We start from the raw sequence: 20,665 nt of genomic DNA on the forward strand, positions 1-20,665 counted from the left end.
GTACATTTTAAATTGGCTATACTGTACATTTTCCTCATTAATTTAAACGGTGAAGCTGAAATGTTTCTTTTGGATTTGAGATTACATGTTTCATATGCCGCAACAATCCTGAATGTCACCTTTTTAAGGGTATTTGTCACCTTCAAATGCGGGAACTAGATGCATAAAGTCCTTTTATTTCTAAATGGTAAAACATATGCATGAAAATACCCTCAAATGAAAGGTGATGCTCTGTACTGTCGCATGATATAACATTTGAGCTCAAATCCAGAATGCTGGAGTATAGGGCCAAGTTAAAAGTTGTAGCTTCACTGTCTATATAAATATGAAGGGGAGTGTTTTATTCTCTCGGGTAGTAGTTCCCAACTTTAAAAATATAATTCTGTGACACTTAAGGTCCCTATAAATGTATTTAGTGGTGATGACATCTATTTCATCTGATCGATACTGCAAATTATCTTCTGTAACAAATGTTTTTATATATTAAATAGGGTATATTATGACTATTTTCATAGTTCTGATAGTTCCTTACTCATTATGGTTGATTTGTGTGTAGCCCTTTAAGTGTATCCTGCCAATCTGGGCCAGATTAATTAAACATTTTTAGCTCTGGTAAAGTAGGTCTTTAGTTTTGAACGGTTTGGGCTACAGAGGAGCGGTTTTCTGTATTTTAAAGGCACAACCACCGACACAAAAGCAATGCTCCGTTTGTTTCTATGACAGATGCTGTTCTATAGATTAGCCCAGTCATATATTAAGAAATATTTCTCTGACTAAACCTGATCAGACTTGCCGATAAAATAGTAAAAATTATACAAATGACTTTGCTCGTGGTGTCTGCCCCTCAAATACAAATGTAACAACAGTCTGAGCACACTGGACTTAAAACAACGATACATATGTAACCATGTGCCATTTAATGTATTATCTGACCTGCACTAGTGCTCCCAAGTCAAAATGCTATGTGCAGTTGCTATACTGGTGAAAATGTACAACTTCAATCACTAATGGAAAAAGTGACTGTCTGTCTGGAAGAATTTAAATATTTTCTGGTAGGAGACAGTTAAGAGGACACCCAGGATGTTCTATAACCCTGAGTTAAACTTAAGCACTCTTCTATAAGTTACAAGTCAACATTTTTATTTATTTTTTTAAACTGCCAACTCATTTAGGTTATAATCCACGTCAAGGTACAGTTGAAGTCGGAAGTTTACATACACCTTAGCCAAATACATTTAAACTCAGTTTCACAATTCCTGACATTTAATCCTTGTAAAAATTCCCTGTCTTAGGTCAGTTAGGATCACCACTTTATTTTAAGAATGTGAAATGTCAGAATAATAGTAGAGAGAATGATTTCTTTGAGCTTTTATTTCTTCCATCACATTCCCAGTGGGTCAGAAGGTTACAGACTCAATTAGTATTTGGTAGCATTGCCTTTAAATTGTTTAACTTGGGTCAAATGTTTCGGGTAGCCTTCCACAATTTCCCACAATAAGTTGGGTGAATTTTGGCCCATTTCTCCTGACAGAGCTGGTGTAACTGAGTCAGGTTTGTAGGCCTCCTTGCTCGCACACGCTTTTTCAGTTCTGCCCAAAAATGTTCTATAGGATTGAGGTCAGGGCTTTGTGATGGCCACTCCAATACCTTGACTTTGTTGTTCTTAAGCCATTTTGCCACAACTTCGGAAGTATGCTTGGGGTCATTGTCCATTTGGAAGACCCAATTGCGACCAAGCTTTAACTTCTGATGTCTTGATACGTTGCTTCAATATATCCACATACTTTTCCTCACTCACGATGCCATCTATTTTGTGAATTGCACCAGTCCCTCCTGCAGCAAAGCACCCCCACAACATGATGCTGCCACCCCCGTGCTTCACGATTGGGATGGTGTTCTTCGGCTTGCAAGCATCATCAGACCAGAGGATATTTCTCCAAAAAGTACGATCTTTGTCCCCATGTGCAGTTGCAAATTGTAGTTTGGCTTTTTTATGGCGGTTTTGGAGCAGTGGCTTCTTCCTTGAGAGGCCTTTCAGGTTATGTCGATATAGGACTTGTTTTACTGTGTATATAGATACTTTTGTACCTGTTTCCTCCAGCATCTTCACAAGGTCCTTTGCTGTTGTTCTGGGATTGATTTGCACTTTTTGCACCAAAGTATGTTCATCTCTAGGAGACAGAACGCGTCTCCTTCCTGAGCGGTATGACGACTGTGTGGTCCCGTGGTGTTTATTCTTGCGTACTATTGTTTGTATCAATGAATGTGGTACCTTCAGGCGTTTGGAAATTGCTCCAAAGTATGAACCAGACTTGTGGAGGTCTACAATCTTTTTTTTTTTTTAGGTCTTGGCTGATTTCTTTTGATTTTCCCATGATGTCAAGCAAAGAGGCACTGAGTTTGAAGGTAGGCCTTGAAATACATCCACAGGTACACCTCCAATTGACTCAAATGATGTAAATTTGCCTATCAGAAGCTTCTAAAGCCATGGCATCATTTTCTGGAATTTTCCATCTGTTTAAAGGCACAGTCAACTTAGTGAATGTTAACTTCTGCCTCACTGGAATTGTGATACAGTGAATTATAAGTGAAATAATCTGTCTGTAAATAATTGTTGGAAAAATGACTTGTGTCATGCACAAAGTAGATGTCCTAACCGACTTGCTAAAACTATAGTTTGTTAACAATAAATTTGTGAAGTGGTTGAAAAACGAGTTTTAATGACTCCAACCTAAGTGTATGTAAACTTCCGACTTCAACTGTATGGTGTTGTAAAGAAACTGTAAAATACTGACTGTATGTTGCTACTGTCCCTGACAGCCTCATAACATGGACGCAGAGTCCAAGTACAATTCCGATGATCGCCGCCAGGTGGCAGTAAAGGTATTCTGTGCTGTGGGGAGGAAGTGGTTATGGAAAACAGAAGAAAAAGCTTACTGATAAACAGGCTGAAACCGCAAACTGCTTTGATGACTGGCAAACTGAGAATTTGTGACGGGTAATATATTATAGCGTTAACTTTTCGACTGACTGTTTGTAGTTTTATAAGACATAGCTAAACACGATTAGCTACTTTTGGAGGCGAGAAGAAAGGCATACAATGCCGTGGGAGCGCTTTTTCTCATCTTCGCCTCTCCTTGCTCGTCTTCCTCATTCACCGACTGCGTGAGGACGGACTCAAACAAGAAACTGCTGTATCGACAACTGTCAATAACTGTAGCTAGCTAGCTATAACCTGAACAAGTGCTAATTTACAATGGCGGATAGCGTAGGAGAGGTTGCTAATGGCGAAATTGGGTTAGGTGTTGGTAGTCAGGGAAATGGAGCTCCGTTGTTACCGAGTTTGGGTAATTCTCTGCCGGCCCACTCGACGAGTGGAGCTAACCTGGCATCACCACCTACTGCAGCGACTGGCCTAGCCGTCATGTCCCCTGGAGCCACAACCACCTCAACCGTTGTGACTGGGAGCGGGTTTGGAGGTGCAGGTGTTCTTAGCACTGTAGTGGGCTCTGCCATTCCAATACCCCCCTACTCGGCCACCAATGCTCTGCCAGGCGGTATCGGTTTGGGGGTGGCCGGAGCAGGCCTCTTGTCGCAAATTCATGCAACGTCCTGGGACCCAACACTAAGTACCGACTGGGACAACGAGAAGACGTCCCAGCAATGCATTCTCCGAATCAAAAGGTAAACATTTGAGTATCCAGATATACACTGGTGGGCTTGCCTGTTACAACATATGGAATGTAGTTCCATGCTGTCTGAAAACGAAAGAACCGCACCACACGTTTATTTTTGTGCCTATAAATGTTACTTTTTGTTAACACCAGTGTTACATACGGCAGGTAGCCTAGTGGTAGAGCGTTGGGTAAGTAACTGAAAGGTTGCTGGATCGAATCCCTGATCTGACAAGGTAAAAATCTGTAGTTCTGCCCCTGAACAAGGCAGTTAACCCACTGTTCCCCGGTAGGCGTCATTGTAAATAACAAATTGTTCTTAACTGACTTGCATGGTTTATTTTTTTAAAGTCTTTGTTCCATGACATTACACGAGTCATTGGAAGAAGGTGTCTTCTGTATTGGGGAGTTTTGATAAGAGCCCTTACACTCAGCCTGAACTTTAACGTGTTGCTTGCAGTACGGTTTTGGCACCTTTCATATCAGGGGCTCTGGAGTGGCGCAGCGGTCTAAGGCACTGCATCTCAGTGCTAGAGGTGTCACTACAGACCCTGGTTCGATCCTGGGCTGTCTCACAACCGACCGTGATCGGGCGGCGCACAATTGGCCCGGCGTTGTCCGGGTTAGGTGAGGGTTTGTCCAAGGTAGGCCATCATTGTAAATAAGAATTGGTTCTTAACTGACTTGCCTATTAAAATATTTTTGAGGAAATAGTTAAAAAAACAATAGGTTAAATTGACACACACGTTCATAGGGTTAGTGTTCCCAAACGGCCATATCTCCATGTTACAGCGCTTGTTTAATTAGTTATCTAGCATGCTCTGAACATCTTGTCTAAGCATAACTCGAAGTGTAGTTTTGTTGGATGGAGGCACCCATAGCTGTATGGATCTGTAGAAAACGTCTACAGTAAGAGTGTTTTTTTTATTTGAAGGATTCTTTCCCGCTGATGAAAGGGCCATATGTTTCGAAAGCTCTGTCACAAGTGATGATTAACAATGTTTCTTACCTTTAAAACAGCGTCAGTGTTGTAGTTCCAAAGAGGTAGTTTTGGGCGAAGCTAATGGCTGAACTAGGGAGAATGCCACTTAGCGTTTGAGCGCTAGGACTGACCGTGAGGATTTGTGAAGGGCAGAATCAACAACCTCTGCAAAATCAAAACAGTTGCTTTGTGAGAAGGTGTTAATTATGTAAATTCCAGCTGAAAAGTACCAGAGGCCTGCCTTTGTTCCCAAGTGAGCGCGGGTCCATTAGAGTATGACACAGTGAGACACTGGTGCTGGCCCGTGTAGATGGAAACAGAAAAGTCTGAGCCTTTTGGGTGAAACACTGGGGTAAATCCTGTAAGAAAATGGTTACTTACGCCACTAGTTAGGCCAATAGTTAGTATTAATTGGTCAGAGTTACTGATGTCATAACGTGTCAATCCATTTGCTTACTATGATGTGACTCTGTAATTAATATATTGACCTTATATTATGAAACGTATAAACACAACATTGTCAACATAAAAGGTGCCACTTGTCTCTTAAAATGTTTTGCCCCTAGTGCCAGTCTGCTTGTGCTAATGATGCCAAGTAGGCAAGAGCACAAACAGATCTGGGATCAGGCTACTATCATTGTGTATTAGCATCTTTTCTTAAGTTTGCCTTCCTACTCTCTCCTCAGGGATATAATGTCCATCTATAAGGAGCCTCCCCCGGGTATGTTTGTGGTTCCTGACCCTCACGACATGACTAAGGTAAAGCTCACCGACTTCCACCACCACTAGGTCCACAGGGTCTGTTTTGGTACAACTGTACAAAGTCAGACAGCAATGTGAGTTTCATCAATGGCCATTGTCATTTGGCTATGATGTTGAAATATGAGCCTTAGACCTTACTGTGGTATGTTTAGCTAGCCAGACTGTGAAGTATTTGACTAGTTTATGAAACAATCCAATATGGGACTTGAAAGACAGGGGCTGTCCTTCAAATGTTGATTCAGAGTTACAGTTCAAGCAACTCCTATCCCAGGCTCAAGTTGTGTGGGGGGGATCCTTCTTTATTCAATTCTGTTAATTTTCTTTTGTCAGGCCCAAATTTACTTTATAACCCACATACTCAATGTTTGTACTAAGTTTTTTTTAAATCCATGGAATTGGACATACTAAACAAACAATACAGCCATTGAAGAACTTTTGCTGTGGCAAGAGGAACAACAGCCCTCTTGGAATTAGTCTTCTGCACAACTATTATGAGGATTATGGGAATTATGGAGAAATTCAACGCATCAACACCCTCACTAAATATTAGTCCTGACTCTAGTCTTTCCTCCTCAGATCCATGCCCTCATCACAGGACCCTTCGACACGCCCTACGAGGGAGGCTTCTTCCTCTTTCTGTTCCGCTGCCCCCCGGACTACCCCATCCACCCCCCACGGGTCAAGCTCATCACCACCGGCCAAAACACTGTGCGCTTCAACCCCAACTTTTACCGTAACGGCAAAGTATGCCTCAGCATCCTCGGGTAAGCCAGGGTCCTGCAGCTCAGGGGAAACCTGCTGCACCTGAGCAACCCATACATCTATGCCCATTTCCCTTTCTAACTAGGGGAGGGGGTGACTAGGGGTCGAAATGGGACAAGGCATTCATCAGTCTACCTTTTAAACCCAGGCCCATAGAATAGTAGCTCTTACAAATGATATACATGGGACACAGTGGGATATGGGGCGGCAGGTAGCCTAGTGGTTAGAGCATTGGGCCAGTAACCGAAGGGTTGCTAGATTGAATCCCTGAGCTGACAAGGTAAAAATCTGTCCTTTTGCCCCTGAACAAGGCAGCTAACCCACTGTTCCTAGGCCGTCATTGTAAATAAGATTTTGTTCTTAACTGACTTGCCTAGTTAAATAGATTTTCAAATGTGACCTGCAATCAATATCAGGATCCCACCTAATTAAACACAGAGAATGAAAAACAGCAGGCAGTACTGCCAAATAGTTGCAAGTCTGTCTGTATTACTCAAGCCTACCTGGTCTGACCACAACTGTAAGGGGTCATTCTTTGGCAGAACATGGCTATTTATGGCAGCTCTCTATATAGAGATGCAGATCATTTCTTGCATTTCAGCACATCCTCCCAGAGCTCCCCCTCACTGTCGGTGTGTGGGTGACTTTGTCCCAGAAGATGCGATGCCATCATTCTCCTGCTTTCAATAGTACACAAAAAAAGATATATTGAAATAACGTGCCCATATATCGTAATGCTATTTTGCACCTATGGCTCCTTGAAACAGCTTTGAAGTATTTCCTCTTTCCCTTTATAGTAGTGTTGGGTGAAGCACCGTAGCTCATATACAACTTAAACTTTATTTTTTGCTTGGTGCGCGGGCTCCTGACCTGAATCTTTTGTGCTTTAACCTCTTTGTTCTGGGTTGTTGTCTAGGACTTGGACAGGGCCAGCGTGGAGCCCGGCCCAAAGCATCTCCTCCGTTCTGATCTCCATCCAGTCCCTGATGACTGAGAACCCCTACCACAACGAGCCAGGCTTTGAACAGGTAAGCCTATAGCACACTGGCAAGTTGGCCTCTAATTTAGCTGGCAAGCCAAACCATAATTATAAGCCAAACCATTCCCCAGAATGCAGTTAAAGCCCACTGCCCAAAGGGGATATGTGGTTCCCTGAAGAAATGCTGCCATTTTGATCAACAAAGCTACTGTGGTTTTGACATATGATATTGTGATGTAATATGACTGTTGTCTGACTTACAGAAGACTTCAGCCATTGTTCTATGTTTCTATTTAGTTTGTTGTTTGCCGTTTCTTCCCCATTTGTAGACGTTTGTGAAAAGCAACAGACTGACCATATCGGTGTGGGATGTGTCACTTTTTGTGTCTTGAATGTCCCCCTTACACCTGCTCCCTCTGACACTCCCTTTGCCAGGAGAGACACCCAGGGGACAGCAAGAACTACAACGAGTGCATCCGCCATGAGACCATGCGCGTGGCTGTATGTGACATGCTGGATGGGAAGGTGCCCTGTCCAGAAGCCCTGTGGTGAGTTAGTCTTGGATTGTTGACTCCAAAATAAAAGTTTGAGTCTTGAAACCTCAAAAGTGGACTGATGTCGAGATGAATCAATGTTCCACGGCATCTATTGTCTAGATCCAGCTACAATTCCTTCAGAAAGTATTCACACACCTTGACGCTTTCCACATTTTGTTGTTACAGCCAGAGTTTAAAATGGATTACATTTTGATTTTGTGTCACTGATCTACACACAATACCCGGTAATGTCAGTGGAATTATGTTTTTGGAAATGAATAACAAATGAAAAGCTGAAATGTCTTGCGTCAATAAGTATTCAACCCCATTGTTATGGCAACCCTAACTTCAGGAGTAATAATTTGTTTAACAAGTCGGATAATAAGTTGAATGGACTTACTCTTTGTGTAATAATTGTGTTTGGCATGATTGATGATGCAGATGCTAAGCTACAGGACTGTTTTGCTAGCACAGACTGGAATATGTTCCGGGATTCTTCCGATGGCATTGAGGAGTACACCACATCACTGGCTTTATCAATAAGTGCATCGACGACGTCGTCCCCACAGTGACCGTAAGTACGTACCACAACCAGAAGCCATGGATTACAGGCAACATCCGCACTGAGCTAAAGGGTAGAGCTGCCGCTTTCAAGGAGCGGGACTCTAACCCGGACGCTTATAAGAAATCCCGCTTATAAGAAATCCTTTGACGAACCATCAAACAGGCAAAGCGCCAATACAGGACTAAGATTGAATCGTACTACACCGGCTCCGACGCTCGTTGGATGTGGCAGGGCTTGCAAACTATTACGGACTACAAAGGGAAGCACAGCCGGGAGCTACCCAGTGACACTAGCCTACCAGACGAGCTAAATAACTTCTATGCTCACTTCGAGGCCAGCAACACTGACACATGGATGAGAGCATCAGCTGTTCCGGGCGACTGTGTGATCACGCTCTCCGTAGCCGATGTGAGTAAGACCTTTAAACAGGTCAACATTCACAAGGCCACAGGGCCCGATGGATTACCAGGACATGTACTCCGAGCATGCGCTGACCAACTGGCAAGTGTCTTCACTGATATTTTCAACCTGTCCCTGACAGTCTGTAATACCAACATGTTTCAAGCAGACCACCATTGTTCCTGTGCTCAAGAACACCAAGGTGACCTGCCTAAATGGCTACCGACCCGTAGCACTCACGTCTGTAGCCATGAAGTGCTTTGAAAGGTTGGTCATGGCTCACATCAACACCATTATCCCAGAAACCCTAGACCCACTCCAATTTGCATACCGCCCCAACAGATCAACAGATGATGCGATCTCTGTTGCACTCCACACTGCTCTTTCCCACCTGGACAAAAGGAACACCTACGTGAGAATGCTATTCATTGACTACAGCTCAGCGTTTAACACCATAGCTTAGTGATGAGTTGAGGGCACTAAGGACCCTGGGACTAAACACCTCCCTCTGCAACTGGATCCTGGACTTCCTGGTGGGCTGCCCCCAGGTGGTAAGGGTAGGTAACAACACATCCGCCATGCTGATCCTCAATACGGGTTCCCCTCATGGGTGAATGCTCAGTCCTCTCCTGTACTCCCTATTCATCCATGACTGCATGGCAAAGCACGACTCCAACACCATCATTAAGTTTGCAGATGACACAACCGTGGTAGGCCTGATGAGACAGCCTATAGGGAGGAGGTCAGAGACCTGGCAGTGTGGTGCCAGGATAACAACCTCTCCCTCAACGTGATCAAGACAGGAGATGATTGTGGACTACAGGAAAAGGAGGACTGAGCATGCCCCCATTCTCATCGATGGGGCTGTAGTGGAGCAGGTTAAGAGCTTTGTTCCTTGGTGTCCACATCACCAACAAACTAATATGGTCCAAGCACACCAAGACAGTTGTGAAGAGGGCACAACAAAACCTATTCCCCCTCAGGAGACGGAAAAGATTTGGCATGGGTCCTCAGATCCTCAAAAGGTTCTACAGCTGCACCATTGAGAGCATCCGGACTGGTTGCATCACTGCCTGGTATGGCAACTGCTTGGCCTCCGACCACAAGGCACTACAGAGGGTCGTGCGTACGTACATCACTGGCGCCAAGCTTCCTGCCACCCAGGACCTCTATACCAGGCAGTGTCAGAGGAAGGCCCTAAAAATGGTCAGATTCCAGCCATCCTAGTCATAGACTGTTCTCTCTCGGAAAGCGGTACCGGAGTGACAAGTCTAGGTCCAAAAGGCTTCTTAACAGCTTCTACCCCCAAGCCATAACTCCTGAACAGCTTATCAAATGGCTACCCGGACTATTTGCATTGTCCCCCACCATTTTTACGCTACTGCTACTCTATTTATTATCCATGCATAGTCACTTTACCTCTACCTACATATTACCTCAACTAACCTGTGTCCCCGCACATTGACTCTGTACCGGTACCCCCTGTATATCGCCTCTCTGTTATTTTGTTTTTCTATTTGAATGTTATTATTTTATATTTTTTAAATAAAATGTATTTAATACTTTCTTATCCAACAATGCAGTTAAGAAAATAAGAGTTAAGGGCTTGTAAGTAAGCATTTCACTGGGAGGTCTGCACCTGTTGTATTTGGCGCATGTGACAAATAAAATTTGATTTGAATAATTTAAGATGAGTTTTGAATGACTACCTCATCTCTGTACCCTATACATACTGTAAGGTCTGTAAGGTCCCTCAGTCGAGCAGTGTATTTCAAGCATAGATTCAACGACAAACACCAGGGATGTTTTCCAATGCCTCGCAAAGAAGGGCACCTATTGGTAGATGTGTAAAAAATAAAAAGCAGACATTGAATATCCCTTTGAGAATGGTGTAGTTATTAATTACACTTTGGATGGTGTATCAATACACCCAGGCACTACAATGATACAGGCGTCCTTCCTAACTCTCTTGACTGAGAGGAAAGAAACCGCTTTAGGAGTTCACCATGAGGCCAATAGTGATTTTAAAGCAGTTGGAGTTAAATGGCTGTGAGATTAAAAAACTGAAGGTAGATCAACAACATTGTAGTTACCAACATAAATGACAAAGTGAAAAGAAGGAAGCCTGTACATAATACAAATATTCCCAAACATGCATCGTGTTTGCATTAAGGCACTAAAGTAATACTGCAAAAAAATGCAGCAACAAAAATGTACTTTTTGTCCTGAATACAAAGCATTATGTTTGGTGCAAACACAACACATTGAGTACCACTCACCATATTTTCAAGCATGGTGGTGGCTGCATCATGTTATGGGTATGCTTGCCATCTGCAGGGACTGGAGTTTTTTAGGATAAAAAGAAATGGACTAAAGCTAAACGCAGGCAAAATCCTAGAGGGAAAACCTGGTTAATTCTGCTTTCCAACAGACACTGGGAGACAAATAGACCTTTCTGCAGGATAATAACCAAAAATCCCAGGCCAAATGGTACACTGAAGTTACTTACCAAGACGATACTTCATGTTCCTGAGTGGCCTAGTTGCAGTTTTGACTTAAATCGTCTTGAAAATCTATGGCAAGACTTGAAAATGGCTGTCTAGCAATGATCAACAACCAACTTGACAGAGCTTGAAGAATTTAAACAAATAATGGGAAATGTTGTACAATCCAGGTTTTCCAAGCTCTTAGAGACTTACCCAGAAAGACTCACAGCTGTAATCGCTGCCAAATGTGACTAATGTGTTGACTCAGGGGATTGAATACTTATCTAATCAAAATATATTATTTTATTTTCCATCAATAATAAAAGTTAGTATTTTGTGTAGATCGTTGTCAAAAATAAATGTAATCCATTTTAACCCCACTTTTGTAACACAACGCAATGTGGAAAAAGTCGAGGGGTGTGAATACTTTCTGAAGGGACTGTATATGCCTGAACTCCAAATGTATGGCTACAGGCCGGCCACGTCTAATGTCCTTGTTGTATATGAGGCATATAGTTGAACCTTAACGGATTGCAAGAGACATGTTCAAAGCCACTGACCCACAATACATTTAGAACACACGGCTTTCAATGGCGAGTCATTTCAATTGTAGCTGTTAAGCATTTGTTTTTGTGGGTAGTTAACCTGTTCCTGTGTTGCAGGAGTGTGATGGAGAAATCATTCCTGGAGTATTATGACTTCTACGAGGGTGTCTGCAAAGAGAGACTACACCAACAGGGACAGAACATGCAGGTATTGCCAGAGACCTCATTCTCCCTCTCATTCAATTCTCCCTCTCATTCACTGTGTGTGTACACGTTTCTTTATGCACCTTGGAGAAGCAGAACACACAGGTTATAATGCATCACACATCCTGATAACTAATGCACTGCACCTTCCCTGGGGTTCTAGCAGGGTTTCCCAAACTGGGTTCTCGGGACCTCAAGGGGTGCACGTTTTGGTTATTGCCCTAGCACTATACAGCTGATTCAAATGATCAACTAATCATCAAGCTTTCATTTTAATCAGCTATGTAGTTAGGGCAAAAACCAAAACGTGCACCCATTGGGGTCCTGAGGACCGAGTTTGTGGAACCCTGGGTTAGAGAACGACTGAGGGATGTACATGCCCAAACGTTTAAAGGGGTACTTCAGGATTTAGCAATTAAACCTTGTATCTACTTCCCTGGACTCAGATGAACTTGTGGATACCATTTCTATGTTTCTTCGTTCATTATGAAGGAAGTTGGAGGTAGTTTCGCGAGCCAATGCTGACTAACATTGGCACAATGACTGGGCGTCTGGGTAACAGCTAGCAATGACTGGATGTCTATGGTAACAGCTAGCATGCTAGCTATTACCATAGACGCCCAGTCATTGTGCTAATGCTGGTTAGCAACTGTGCTAACGCTAGTTAGCAATTTCCTTCAAACTGTACACAGAAACATCATAATGACATCCACAAGCAGTAGCAGTGTGTGGGTAAAATCACTGGGGAAGCCAGGGGGGAAAGCCATATTATGTGTTGTGATAATTGCGTTGTTTGCTCTATAACCTGTTAGTTCATATGCCTTGCGACAGTGATAGATAGGCCTAAGGCTGAGACAATAAGACAGTGGCAGAATAAATTTAACCACACCTTCTGTTTCATCACAAAACCGGAGAGCAACTGTCCGGTGGAGTCCGCAAGGCATATTGCATGTAACAAACAGTTACATGACCTACAGCAAGGTCATGCAAGTTAATGTTTCCAACATTTTCAGACTGCTGAACAACTGATTTAGAACCACAGTTAACGCAAGTTGCAAAGAAAACAGGAGCTGCCTCCACTATTCTAGCACCATTTCAACATCATCAAATCACCCATGCTTTGTCTAATACAGTGACAACTAAAAGCTACCAAAAACAAATTAGTCTCAAAATGATGTGGCGGTCCATGGTTTTGATGTATGTGTGTTTGTGTGTGAGCGTTCGTGCAAGTAAAAAAAAAACAAAAAAAAAAACATGTTGACTCACCCAACTTGTAGAGAAACGCCAATGCCATCCTCTCTTTCATGTTGACGAAACGGTCTATAACTCTGTCATACAGTACACGCTTTTATTTTGTGTTGTCCTAGGCTACCTGGCTAAAATGCTTGCTTGCTAGCCTAACTTTCTTTTGTGGGCAACTTTAGCTAGTTAACATTAGCCTTCTACGTATTGAACCCTCAGGCCAGGGGCACAACAATGTATGGTTAATTGGGGCGGCAGGTAGCCTAGTGGTTAGAGCGTTGGACTGGTAACTGAAAGGTTGCAAGATCAAATCCCCGAGCTGACATGGTAAAAAATATGTTTTTCTGCCCCTGAACAAGGCAGTTAACCCACTGTTCCTAGGCCGTCATTGAAAATAAGAATTTGTTCTTAACTGACTTGCCGAGTTAAATAAAGGTAAAATTAAAAAAATGTATGGTTGGATCATAATCGCTGTCATAATCATTGGCCAGTAAGGAGAATGAAGTAAAACCACAAGTAGATCCCTATCTCCATCCATGACTAATTTAGGAAAAACACAATTTTAGCTAGCCTGCGGAGGACCACAACACAACCAAATGCAACAATTCAAGTTGTTTCTGTCAATGATGTATGCTTTTCATGCGATTTGACACTTTTTGTCATTGTTGGTGTGCCAGGACCTGTCAGTTAAGCGCACTCAGTTTAGCTCAACGCTGATTGGCTATTATTTTATACTTTTTTTTTTATCAAGGGAGGCCAAATGCTCACTGGCTTCCCTTGCATTCCATGCTATGGGCGGCACTCAATTAGTATTTGGTAGCATTGCCTTTAAATAGTTTAACCTGGGTCAAACGTTTTGGGTAGCCTTCCACAAGCTTCCCACTATATTTTGGGTGAATTTTGGCCCATTCCTCCTGACAGAGTTGGTGTAACTGAGTCAGGTTTGTAGGCCTCCTTGCTTGCACACGCTTTTTCAGTTCTGCCCAAAAATATTCTATAGGATTGAGGTCATGGCTTTGTGATGGCCACTCCAATACCTTAACTTTGTCCTTAAGCCATTTTGCCACAACTTCTGAAGTATGCTTGGGGTCATTGTCCATTTGGAAGACCCATTTGCAACCAAGCTTTAACTTCCTGACTGATGTCTTGAGATGTTGCTTCAATATATCCACATAATCTTCCTCCCTCATGATGCCATCTATTTTTAAGTGCACCTGTCCCTCTTGCAGCAAAGCACCCCCACAACATGATGCTGCCACCCCCGTGCTTCACGGGTTGGGATGGTGTTCTTCTGCTTGCAAACATCCCCTTTTTCCTCCAAACATAACGATGGTCATTATGGCCAAACAGTTCTATTTTTGTTTCATCAGACCAGAGGACATTTCTCCAAAAAGTACGATCTTTGTCCCCATGTGCAGTTGCTAACCGTAGTCTGGCTTTTTTTTGGCGGTTTTGGAGCAGTGGCTTCTTCCTTGCTGAGAGGCCTTTCAGGTTATGTCGATATAGGATGTTTTACTGTGGATATAGATACTTTTGTACCCGTTTTCTCCAGCATCTTCAAGGTCCTTTGCTGCTGTTCTGGGATTGATTTGCACTTTTCGCATCAAAGTACGTTAATCTCTAGGAGACAGTTCTTGCGTACTATTGTTTGTACAGATGAACGTGTTATCTTCAGGCGTTTGGAAATTGCTCCCAAGGATGAACCAGACTTGTGGAGGTCTAAATTATTTTCTGAGGTCTTGGCTGATTTCTTTTGATTTTCCCATGATGTCAAGCAAAGAGGCACTGAGTTTGAAGGTAGGCCTTGAAATACATCCACAGGTACACCTCCTATTGACTCAGGCTAATTGACATCATTTATCAGAAGCTTCTAAAGCCATGACATCATTTTCTGGAATTCTCCAAGCTGTTTAAAGGCACAGTCAACTTAGTGTATGTAAACTTCTGACCCACTGGAATTGTGATACAGTGAAATAATCTGTCTGTAAACAATTGTTGGAAAAAATTACTTGTGTCAAGCACAAAGTTGATGTCCTAACCGACTTGCCAAAACTAGTTTGTTAACAAGAAATTTGTGGAGTGGTTGAAAAACGAGTTTTAATGACTCCAACCTAAGTGTATGTAAACTTCCGACTTCAACTGTATATACTATGCGGTGTCAAAGGAAGGCCCAAAAAATTGTCAGACCCAAGTCATAGACTGTTCTCTCTGCTACCGCACGGCAAGCAGTACCGGAGTGCCAAGTCTAGATCCAAAAGGCTCCTTAATAGTTTCTACCCCCAAGCCATAAGACTGCTGAACAATGAATGAAATGGCCACACGGACTATTTGCATTGACCCCCCCCCCCCCCCCCCCCCCGCCCCCTTTACCCCTACCTACATGCACAAATTTACTTCGACTAACCTGTACCTCCGCACATTGACTCGGTACCGGTGGTTCCTGTATATAGCCTCATTATTGGTATTTTATTGTATTAATTTTTAACTTTTTTTTTTTTTTTTACTTAGTAAATATGTTGTTAACTCTATTTTTCTTAATTGCATTGTTGGTTAAGGGCTTGTAAGTAAGCATTTAACTGTAAGGTCTACACCTGTTGTATTTGGTGCATACCACCCTGCATACCACTGCTGGCTTGCTTCTGAAGCTAAGCAGGGTTGGTCCTGGTCAGTCCCTGGATGGGAGACTAGATGCTGCTGGAAGTGGTGTTGGAGGGCCAGTAGGAGGCACTCTTTCCTCTGGTCTAAAAAAAATATCCCAATGCCCCAGGGCAGTGATTGGGGACACTGCCCTGTGTAGGGTGCCGTCTTTAGGATGGGACGTTAAACGGGTGTCCTGACTCTCTGAGGTCATTAAAAGATCCCATGGCACTTATCGTAAGAGTAGGGGTGTTAACCCCGGTGTCCTGGCTAAATTCCCAATCTGGCCCTCAAACCATCACGGTCACCTAATAATCCCCAGTTTACAATTGGCTCATTCATCCCCCTCCTCTCCCCTGTAACTATTCCCCAGGTCGTTGCTGCAAATGAGAATGTGTTCTCAGTCAACTTACCTGGTGAAATAAAGGATAAATAAAAATAAAATAAAAAATATGACATAAAAATAGATTTAAAAGAAGTTTTATGAAACACAGAGACAAAATATGGATATTTTTCTTGGTCAATTATTTTGGGAAGCCTGACATCCCTTGGCATCCATGAATACATGCCACTGTCCACGTTCATCTGACTCTTCATTGCCAAAATAATTTGTTGCCGTTTATTTACAGAAGGTTATCTATACACATATAAAGAAATGATCTCTATTTGTATAAATAAATTATTTGTAGATAAATTAAAAACACAGTATACACTGCTCCCACATGCTATAAACCTGCACCACAACAGTGGAACATTTCAGATTTTAAATATGAGATGCACATCCCACACACTCTTTCTCTCCTTACACACCTCCAGGACCCATTTGGGGAGAAGAGGGGTCGCTTCGACTACCAGGGCCTACTGGCACGCCTGAGCGCCACCCAGAGGCGCATACGGGAGAAGTGCCCACCGGAGGACAACGACGAGCACTCAGACTCTGACACCAGCTCCTCAGGCACGGACCCAGATAGCCAGGGCAGCTCCCAGCCTTAGCCACCAGATGGCGCAACACTACCTTTTTCTGTCTCCCCTTTGTTTTTGCAAGATGGTTTTGGCTCAAGCGAGATGTTGAGGGGAAAGGCCTGATTTCAAGGAGCACTTATGATACAAAGGCAGGGGATAGCTTAATGTCTGTTTTGATTGGTTATTTTTCCTTATCCCCCCTCAATGACTGCCTTTTAATTTTTTCCCCCAACTGTTGTAAGTAAACAATGCCAGTCTACACTTAGATGGTTTTGGGAGTTTGGCTTGTAGAAATGGACACTGTTTCTTTGAAAGCAATTTGTCATAGATTCTGCCTTTTGTCTTTGTTTTCCCATGCCCGATTGGATTAGGAAGAAGCGGTGAAATCTGAGATTGACCATTCTCAATATTCACAGTCTGTACAACCACATCAGTCGTCTTAATCAGATCACCAAACTTTTATTCATTCATACACACCTTAGACTATCCACTTCTAAAGTCCCATTGTCTCATGTTCTTTCATTAATCTGAACAGTACTTAATAAAATTATGAACTGAGTCATAATTATATTATGAATTCATAATGAATTGCATTAGTAAAAATAAAACAAAAAACCTCCATTAATGCCTAGTACAAAATATGTACAGTTGCGGCCAAATATATTGGCACCTTTGCACTTTACAGTGGAACAGATTGTAATATTTATTATTTTCAAAACTGGTTGGATAGCTATCTTTACCCTGTAGGCACTTGCAACTTATGCCAAGTGAGGAAAAATTACACAATCACTTGCCTCTAACCAAGTTTATTTGAATTTTCAATAATGCAGTCCAGGCCATATTTTGACTTTTAAAAAAAATCTAAATTTCAGTTTTCATAACATTTCTCGGTCTTTTGCAGATACAATTACGTGTGACTTTTGTTTTTTCTCTCTACTTATTTGTGAAGAAATAGTGAATCGTTCGAGGGTGCCAATATATCTAATGTATATATGCACAGCGAGAGATTTTATTGTGGTCTATGGGCAGTGTCTTCAAATAATTTTCCTTTTTTTTTTCTCTGTCTGCATGAAAACAAATCTCAATGTTTGTTGTTCATGATTATCATTGAGCTGTAGTGTTATGGATTTCACCTTCAAGAGATGTTTTTCTTCTCTGATGCTAAAATGCTGGTAGAGTCTAATAGGGATCCTAATATCTCCATTTGAGCTAAATGGTGGAGTCTATGGACATTAGGTTTGGGGTCACTACAAAACATTTAGAAAGCTAGATTTGTCATTTGACCTGTCCCATTTAACCAATGCCACGTTTTCCATTGCATTTGTCATTGGAAGGCAGTGGACTGGTGCCTCTTCAGGTCTATATAGCGGAGTCAGCCGGTACCAAACAGGCACAGACCTGTGTTAGATCTCTATGGTGTCACCTTTTCAGTCATCTGAAAGCCACCACCAGGATTTTCAAACGAGCCACGGGAAATGTTTTATGATGGTAACATAAATACCAGACACCTGCTTCTATGCCGTGACAACTTTCTTTCATTGAGAGTTTTCGCCTGCGATGGGTTTCTGTAGATTGGTTTGTAGAATGATTTTGTTGGTTTGGCCGCTTTTAAGCGCTAAATGTTCTACATTGGCTTACATATATGTTGTCAGAAGTGCGTTCCACAGGTTGACACAGTCTAAGGTACAAGTTCAATATAAACCTAACCTGGCAGTAACACTGACAAAACAAACTTCAAATGGACTTCAAGTGATCAAGGGGGATTAAAAAGAAAGTATGAGAAACTGTATGACCCGTTCTAACCAGTGGTCTTGTCTGCTGTAAGGGGTCGATCTTATTTTTTCATATTGATGTGGAGTTGTTATTCTCGCTTTGAAAGACGTTAAGCCTTATCAAGACTTCTTCCCGAGCCACAATTGTTTTGAGTCTCTTGAGTTGTCCCCCTTCAAAGTGTCACACAACATTGCCTATCAGCCTGCGCAGCTCACCAATAACCTCTAGTGCGGCTGTTCAGCGGATAGGGGGCTTAACACCTCTACCGTGTCACTTGGTTTGTAGTCCTGTCTAGCAAGATGCAACAAATAATTATACTGTCTTCAGTCTTTATTGCATTTTGAAACTACCCACTCAGGATACAACAAAACCTCTTGCTTTGTAATGGTCTGTCTGGACCACAATCTACTGTCTAATTAAGGAGGCCAGCTCCAATGCAGAGTGGCACCCAAACAGGACTGGACCACACCCTTCTTTTCCTTCTCATGGACATGTTTTTCTATTCCCTTCCATCTGGGTGCATTTCTGCTCACTTCTCTCAGTCGACTGGGACTTCCTCTCACAGGAAAAAATGTTGGATTTAATAGATCTCATGTTTGAGAGTACTGCTAACTTTGTTTGCAAAGTTTGGAGAAAAAAATGTTTAAAATGTATGACTCTACTGCAAATGAAAATATTAAAGCAAAGATACTACTGGCCAGCTCCACTGCAAAGGATTAGGTGTGAGATGCTCAATGTAGCGACCAGTCAGTTTGAAGCCTTGTTATGGTTTGTTGTGTATATTCCTGTAGCATTCTGATGTGACCCGTCTAGTGTGTCCCTTGTCTGATGGTTTATTTTGGGTTTGTGCCCCCAACCCAGAGAATCAACCTGAATCGCTTTTATTAAGGCATCTTCAATCCATAATGATATGGATTTCCATGTAGGTGTTTTCAGGAAGTGACTTATGTAAAGTGTAGAAACTTCTAGAATAAATGTTGGCCATGACATAGTAAAAAATATATATATAATAATTACAAATGGGGATACCTTATCTGTCAGCCATCTCAATGAGATAAGTAACATTTGTATTGAGTCCCATTGTGTTAGATGTCTCATAGTATGTCCTGACCTTCAATCTATGTAATTTCTTATGAGATGAGTGTGACACTATAATATACTGCACCTTTTCCCCAAGATTTAATTTAGGACTTGGGATGGTGTAGATGAGACCACATTGCTTCTTAGATGGCTACCAATGTACAGGGCTGCTAAAACTAGCTGCCACAGAGCTGCTGCTCTACGACAGGGTTTCCCGAACTCGGTCTAGTCCACCCCCCTCGTGGTGCACATTTTGGTTTTTGCACCAGCACTACACAGCTGATTCAAATAACCAACTCCAAGCATAACCAAGCTTTGATTATTTGAATCAGCTGTGTATTGCTATGGCAAAAAACTAAACGTGCACCCAGGGGGTGTGCACCCAGGGGGTGGCCCCCCAGGACCGAGTCTGTGAAATCCTGCTCTACAGTACATTCCCACAGGGGCGTTCAACACTCTAATGGCCATTCATTCTGTCTCAGTCAATGGTAAGTGAATGGTTTACAATTTTGAGTTGACAATATGTGGGACCCATTTTAGGCCTTGACTCAACGTTCCAGGCCAAGGCATTAGTCCCAAAACTTTGACTGCCAAGTTTATGCAAGACTATTTTCATCTGATTTAATTTCTGTTTTCATTATATTGTGTATGTAATAAAATAAAAATAATACTAATAAAATATACGAATGGCTATTTTGATCTGTGGCATTCTGTTTCAGTGCAAGTGTTATATTATTAATAGTGGAAATTTTATAGGCATTCAGTTGAGGGCTTCAGCCCAGCCACTGTTGCGTTGGTAATGCCAAGGAGGACTACAAGTCCCGTAAGCCCCATATGTAGTCACTTCTGAAATGTTAATTTTTGTGGCCAATTAACAATTTCTTTGTGGATTTTGATGTGTGCTTGGGGTTATTGTGTTTGCTGGAAGATCCACTTGAGGCCAAGTTTCAGCAATCTTGCCTGGCTACCCAACCACATTGCTCTGGGCAAACACCTAGCCACGCCCACAAACGTTTCGCGATCATAGAGCAGCGGAAGAATTCACTTTTGAGTCGTCAATCAAGAGGCAACCAGGT

At 42.4% G+C, this 20,665-nt stretch overlaps 1 protein-coding gene across 1 annotated transcript; it reads left to right on the plus strand.

Annotated features, from left to right (window-relative positions):
• Positions 1-2,915: 2,915 nt before the first annotated feature.
• Positions 2,916-20,288, plus strand: LOC120034971 (ubiquitin-conjugating enzyme E2 Z). Its single transcript, XM_038981698.1, has 7 exons — positions 2,916-3,684; positions 5,343-5,415; positions 5,995-6,182; positions 7,097-7,208; positions 7,595-7,707; positions 11,808-11,898; positions 16,590-20,288. The coding sequence occupies exons 1-7, from the start codon at positions 3,257-3,259 to the stop codon at positions 16,764-16,766; spliced, it is 1,182 nt and encodes a 393-aa protein (XP_038837626.1). The 5' UTR covers positions 2,916-3,256; the 3' UTR covers positions 16,767-20,288.
• Positions 20,289-20,665: the final 377 nt, after the last annotated feature.

The sequence above is a fragment of the Salvelinus namaycush genome, chromosome 3, assembly GCF_016432855.1.
Source record: "Salvelinus namaycush isolate Seneca chromosome 3, SaNama_1.0, whole genome shotgun sequence".
NCBI classification, from domain to species: Eukaryota; Metazoa; Chordata; class Actinopteri; order Salmoniformes; family Salmonidae; genus Salvelinus; species Salvelinus namaycush.

Coding starts and splice junctions, on each gene's coding strand:
- LOC120034971 (XM_038981698.1), top strand. CDS start 3,257: ATGGCGGATAGCGTAGGAGAGGTTGCTAATGGCGAAATTGGGTTAGGT. Junction 5,416..5,994: donor ACCCTCACGACATGACTAAG/GTAAAGCTCACC, acceptor TTTCCTCCTCAG/ATCCATGCCCTCATCACAGG. Junction 7,708..11,807: donor CCCTGTCCAGAAGCCCTGTG/GTGAGTTAGTCT, acceptor CCTGTGTTGCAG/GAGTGTGATGGAGAAATCAT.